The sequence below is a fragment of the Phaenicophaeus curvirostris genome, chromosome 13 (assembly GCF_032191515.1).
Source record: "Phaenicophaeus curvirostris isolate KB17595 chromosome 13, BPBGC_Pcur_1.0, whole genome shotgun sequence".
Classification (NCBI taxonomy): domain Eukaryota; kingdom Metazoa; phylum Chordata; class Aves; order Cuculiformes; family Cuculidae; genus Phaenicophaeus; species Phaenicophaeus curvirostris.
Genome location: NC_091404.1, coordinates 1,218,379 through 1,224,355, shown reverse-complemented (window position 1 = coordinate 1,224,355; position 5,977 = coordinate 1,218,379). Strand labels below are relative to the sequence as shown.

General features: G+C 66.7%; 1 protein-coding gene across 1 annotated transcript; it reads left to right on the top strand.

The window, feature by feature from the left end:
- APLN (apelin) lies at positions 1-2,963 on the top strand. The gene is made up of 3 exons (XM_069867558.1): positions 1-118; positions 1,541-1,712; positions 1,805-2,963. The coding sequence occupies exons 1-2, from the start codon at positions 49-51 to the stop codon at positions 1,705-1,707; spliced, it is 237 nt and encodes a 78-aa protein (XP_069723659.1). The 5' UTR covers positions 1-48; the 3' UTR covers positions 1,708-1,712; positions 1,805-2,963.
- Positions 2,964-5,977: the final 3,014 nt, after the last annotated feature.

Below are 5,977 nucleotides of genomic sequence, written 5' to 3'. Positions count from 1 at the left end.
AAGTGGCGGCTCCGCTCGGGGCCGCTGCCCCCGCCGCCCCCCGCCCGCATGGCCGCGCCGCGCTGGCTCCTGGCGCTGCTGCTGCTGCTGCTCCTCTGCCTCGCCCTGAGCAGCGCGGGTGAGTGAGGGACCCCCACGGCATCGCCCCCTGCCCGCTCGCACCCAGGAGGGAGGGTACCGGCACCCCCCGCCCCGCTCCGGCAGCGCTCGGGGTCCGGGCGGGGAGGATGGAGGGGACCGAGACGGCTTTCGCCTGCTCTGGCATCGTCCCCTGCCCGCGCTAGCAGCGAGGATGGAGGGGACCGAGCCCCCCTGCCCCGCTCCGGCATCACTTGGTACCCGGGCTGGGAGGATGGAAGGGACAGAGACTCCCTGCCCCGCTCGGGCATCACGTGGTGCCTGGTCTTGGAGGATGGAGGGGACCGAGCCCGCTTGACCCGTTCGGGCATTGCTCAGTTCCCCGGGCTGGCAGCGCGGATGGAGGGGACTGAGTCCTCTTGACCCGCTCCGGCATCACTTGGTACCCGGGCTTTGAGGATGGAGGGGACCGAGCCCCCTTGACCCACTCCAGCATTGCTCAGTGTCCAGGCTGAGAGGATGGAGGGGCCCGAGTCCCCCTGCCCCGCTCCAGCGGTGCTTGGTGCCTGCGCTGGCAGCAAGGCTGGAGGGGATAGAGACCTCTTGCTCCGCTCTGGCATCACCCGGTGCCTGGCCTTGGAGCACGGAGGGGACCGAGACCCCTGCCCAGCTCCGGCATTGCTCAGTGCCCGACGCTGGCCACGGGCGGGATGGATGGGACGGTGTGTGGGTGACGTGGGCACAGGGCGGACTGAGAGGGGCTTGGGGGCAACGGCAGCCCCTGCCCATGCCGGCCGGGAGCTGCTGCCGCGGATGCTGAGAAGGACAAAATGCTTTTCCTGGTGCCAAAACCCCCGTCCTGTCCATCAGGCAGCAGAACAGCCAGCCGAGGGCCAGAGAAGCCATCATCGGGCTGCTGGGGCACAACCCACCCAATGCCACGGGTGACAGCCTGGGACATCGCCAGCAGTGGGAACACAGCCCACGGGGGGCACAGACCTCTGCCTGGGTGGGCTCCTGCTCCTGGCTCCACCACGGGCACCCTGGCTGTGGGACTGGGGGATGCCAGGATAGGTGCTGGCACTGGAACCCCCTGCCAGCTTTCCTGGGGGGTCGCCGGATGCAGGGAGAGGGCACCCTGGGAGAGGGGCAAGGGTCTCGGCAGGCGCTGCCATCGCTGGCCCAGGAAGGTGGCTTTGGGGAGGGCTGGGCTGCCCCATGCCCCTCGTTGAGGCGGGTGGCAGTGGCCACACGAGGTGGCCATGCTCGGTGCAGGTGGCCTGGCCAGCTCGGCGCAGGAAGCACTCGGGTGGCGAATGGCTCCTGCTGCGGGTAATTCAGGAAACCAGCAGCGCTGCCCATTCCTGGCTGCCTTGGGCTGGGCAGAGGGAGGTGCAGGCAGCCCCATCCCCATCCCAGGCTGGGTGAGGGTCTCGGCTAACGCTCTCCCTGCCATCCCCAGGGCCGCTGTGCCAGGCGCTGGACGGGAAGGATGCGGAGGACAGCCTCATCCGGACGCTGGTGCGGCCGCGGGGTGCACGGCGTGGCGCTGGGCAGCGGCCGGGTGGCTGGCGGAGGGTCCGACGGCCCCGGCCCCGGCTCTCCCACAAGGGCCCCATGCCCTTCTGAGGCAGGTGAGGAGCAGTGGGATGTGAGGGACACCCGGGGACACATGTGACACTGCCAGGAGGGAACTCTCGCCTACTCGGGTTTGCCTTCGTTGCAGGGTCACCGCCAGCCTTCCAGGGATGAGGTTCCCATCACCTGCTCTGTGTCCTAGCCTGCTCTGCTCATCTCATGGCTCCGAGCACCAAGTCCCACCTGTGAGCCCATCACCTTCTCCCTGCGGTTCTCCGGGTGGCCCCAGCCCCGTCCGTGCTGCGGGTGCCGCCGGGGGCTGCCTGCCAGCAGGGCATCCATGCAGCTCTTGGCGTGGCCGGGTGCTGCCGCGATGCCCCCGTCCTGGTGGGCGCGGGGCTGCCTGAGCTCTTAAGCTTTTGCGCAAAGCACTTTGTCAGGCGGAGGAGCTTCTGCACAGGGGTCTGTGAGCTCCTCTGGGGCTCCTGCCCCATCACCCACACGCTGGGGTGAGCGCGCGGCTTGTCCTGCTCGGGGAGGGGTGTCTATTTATTCCCGTGGTGCTGATCCCACGCCCTGGGTGCGCTGCCCTCCCCGGGGAGCGCGGGGCCCTTCTCGCTGGCAGCGACCCCTGAGATGTGGGGCGCCTGCCCAGACCCCAGCGTGGGGCTCTGAGCCCCCCTGCCAGCTCCATGCCATGGGGCGGCTGGAGAATGGGGGTCACGGGGGGTCTCTGTCAAACACTGACCTTTGCCAAAGAGGGGTCCTTGCTCTGAGTGGTCCTGTTGGTGACCGTGCCTTTTGTATCTGTAAAGATTTATTCCATGTAAATATATCTTTATAATAAAGAGTTATGATGTCACTAAAGCTTTATTTTTGCAGGTATGGGTGTGGGTTGCTCACCCGTCGGTGGGGAGGGCTCCTCTGCTCCCTCCTGGCAGTGCCCAGGGGCAGCTGGGGGCTAAGGCAGCCCCTTCCCCAGCCTGGTGCTGGCAGAGAAGATGCTCAGCAACGAGAAATGGCCTCTAAAACTGGGGAGAAGGGTGGAAGAACACAGGTCAGCATCCCCCAGGCTTGCAGAGGGGCTGGGGGCTGGAGGAGGGGATGCTGGAGGGGCACAGGGGTGCTGGTGCCTCCCAGGGCAGTGCAGGGTGAGGCTCAGGGGACCCTGGGGCTGCAGAACAAAGGCCCTGGCTGCAAATGCTGCCCTGAGCCCCCCGACTTTATGCGCTTCTGGGACTTCTTCTCACCTGACTTTCCCTCTGTGGTGGGCATCAGCTGTGTGGTGAAGGACAGCAGCAAGGACAGCTTCAGGAGCGGGCAGGCTTTGCTGTGGAGGAGCCGTGCAGGGATGCTTCGTGCCCAGGGAAGGGGGCACATCCCATCCCATCCTGCTCACTGTCTCCCAGGCACTGGCAGCACCCGCCTCTCGGGGCTCAAGCAGCTCCTTGGCCAAAGCCTCCACTAGAACAGCTTCTGTAAGGCAGCTCCTAGCTGGGGGGCCAGTGCTCCTGCAACGCTGCAGTCGCCTTGGTCATTGTGCCCATGGGTGCTGGGTAAAGCTGAGGGCGCAGCACCCACGTCTGGCAGCGCCGGGCCAGGGAAGAGGGTTTGAACCTTGCCTGGCCCTGGCAGGGGACGATGAGGCCAGCGGGGCAGGCAGGGACTGTCGAGCGCCTCACTGGGGTGCTCCAGCCCCAGGGGAAGGGCAGCCAGCCGCCCCACTGCTGCCTTCAGGAACTCCCAGGGTTACCAAATTCGACCCCCAGCCCGCTCTGCCCAGCCTTGCTCCACTAGCCCCCCACCCATGAGCAGCAGCAGGTGTCCGGTACCTGGCACCTCCATCCCTGGAATCCCTGCTCCTGGTGGCCTTGGTATCCCCCCTCGCTGGTGTCCCCACCCTTGGTGTTCCAGTCCGTGGTGTTCCCATCCTGGTATCCCTCTCCCAATGTCCCTGGTGTCCCCATTCCCATTATGCTCTGTGCGAGACCCACGCAGGGGGCAGTGGGCTCAGTGCACCGAGGGTCCCTGTAGGACCTTGCGAGTGGGTGGGAGCTGAATCCAGCAAAAGTGTGGGACCCCCTGGAGACAAGGACCTCTCTCAGCCCCAGTTGGGACCCCCGGAGCAAGGCAGGGCCCACAACCCCCACTCTGCGTACAGGAGACATGTCACAAGCGAGGCCGGGGGGCGGAGGGCAGGTCTGGCTCTGCGCAGGGCTAATGGGGGGGTTAATGGGGCCGTGCAGGAGCGGAAAGGCTGCAGCTGCGGGGCTGGGAGCAGAGCCTGGGGGAAGCAGGGCTGGGCCCAGCTGGCCTCCATTAGCTCATCCTCTGGGATAGGGAAGGGATGTGCTCCCCGGCCACGCGCCAGCGCGCTCCCGCCATGCTGCCTCTCTTCACCACTGCCGCCCCTTTTCGCCGCTGCCCGTGTCCCCGCAGCGGGCTGGGTGGGCGAGGGCTGCCAGCTCACTTCGCAGCCCCATCAGCCCCCAGGGCTGGCGGTGGCATTGCCACCCGTGCTGGAGCCGGGACGACACGGTGCCCTGGCCGCAGCCCCCCTGGCTGACCCCAATGCCCACTCTGGTTGGCCTGGGGTGGTGGGGTTTGCACCTTTCCTCTCTTGCTGCCGCTACTAGTTTGAGCAGGGACAGCTGCCCCCCTCCACCCCAAATCACCCCGAGAACCCCACATGGCGCAGAGAGGACAGGCAGTGGGGGCCGGCGCCACAGCCTGAAACCCAGAGCAGATCGCGGAGGCCCCTGCCAGATGAGGCAGCGATGCCCACAGCCCCGGGCACGGCCCAGCCCTGAGCGCAGGGGCTTGGGCTGCGGCCAGGGGATGCACAGCTGAGCCCTGACCCACAGCCCTCCCATTCCAGCCTGGAAGGAGGAGGCCAGGGAGGACCCCCCGGTTGGGCTGTGGCCAGCCGGTGCTGGAGGAAAAGGCTCCTGGGCCAGGAGACCTAAGGAATCTCTGGCTTTTCCTGGCCTGGCCGGCTGCCCATGGGCAGGTGGGAGGCTGCTGGGCTCCACCACGTTCTCGGTGCATGGTGCACCAGGGCAGCTTCCTCGCACGCGGCCTGCAGCCCCGGCACCGCGGAGGGACCCAGTGCAGTGCGGGCACCCAGGCACAAGTACAGGGGCACAGGCAGCGTGGGCACCACTGGAGCAGCATCGTCAGCACGGTGGCAGTGGCTGCTGCAAACGCTGCCAAGGGGGTTGAAGCCAAAGAGATGCAAGGTCTCTGGAGCCAGGGGCAGATGGCAGCTCTCCCCACAGGCCCCACACGGTGAGGACGGGGTGCTCTGCTGGGTCCCAGCTTACCGAGTGCGAAGCAAGGGTGTTGGGTGGGCTGTGATAAAGGATGGGAATGGGTTGAGCAACTGCTGAAGACTTCCAGTGCTTGAGGACCTCTAGCTGAATCGAGGGGGGACAGGCAGGGTTCACCTCAAGACATCAGGGTAGGCACGGGACAGCGGTCGTGCCAAAAACCAGCTGCTGGTCGGGGGATGCGTGCTGCCAGGATGCTACCAGCTGCACTGCTCCTGCCATCCAGGCAGTGTCTGTACCCACCTCTGTCCCCGATGTCCACGTGCGAGCCCCCCACCTCCATACAGGGTGCGGAGCAGCGCGCCAACAGATTCCAAGGATCTTCATGCCCTTGGCTGAGCCGGCCTCATCCCTGGGGAGCAGCAGAGCTTCCCCGTTGCTCTGGCATTTCCGCCGGCAGTGGCAGGAATGCGATGGCTGCGGGAACAATGCCGACACCTTGCGCCGGTCCCCTCCGTGACAGCGCTGGGAGCAGCTGCCTGGGCACAGCCCTGCTCTCAAGGAGCCGGCAGGATGCAGATGGAGATGACACCGGCAGCCGTTTCCTGCGGCAGGACACACTTGGCTTTCTCGACTGCTGCTCCTGCTGCTGAGCAAGTGGAGCACCGGCTTGCAAATGCCCCGAGCCACATGCTGGCACCTTGCGGTGCCCACTCCCCCCGTGCCTGGCTGCACCATTCCCGGTGTGGCACGTGCCCAGCGGGCACAGGAGCTTGCAAGCTGCCGCCCAGCCACAGGATCTAACCTGACAGGAACTAGGGGAATGGGAACCTCTGCTGCCGCCCCCAGCTCTGCCCAGGAAGCTGCCAGGGTGGTGGCGGCAGGAGAGGGCAAGGAAGAACCCGGCTGCCTTTGGAAAGCTCCAGCCACACAGAACGAGCCCCGAGCAGGGAAGACAGAGAAGCCGAGCTGCGGCTCTTCTGCATCACAGGGCGCGGCAGCCACCCCGAGGCCCGGCAGCACCGGGCTATATGAGGGACAGCAGGCTCAGC

Coding starts and splice junctions, on each gene's coding strand:
- APLN (XM_069867558.1), top strand. CDS start 49: ATGGCCGCGCCGCGCTGGCTCCTGGCGCTGCTGCTGCTGCTGCTCCTC. Junction 119..1,540: donor CCTCGCCCTGAGCAGCGCGG/GTGAGTGAGGGA, acceptor TGCCATCCCCAG/GGCCGCTGTGCCAGGCGCTG.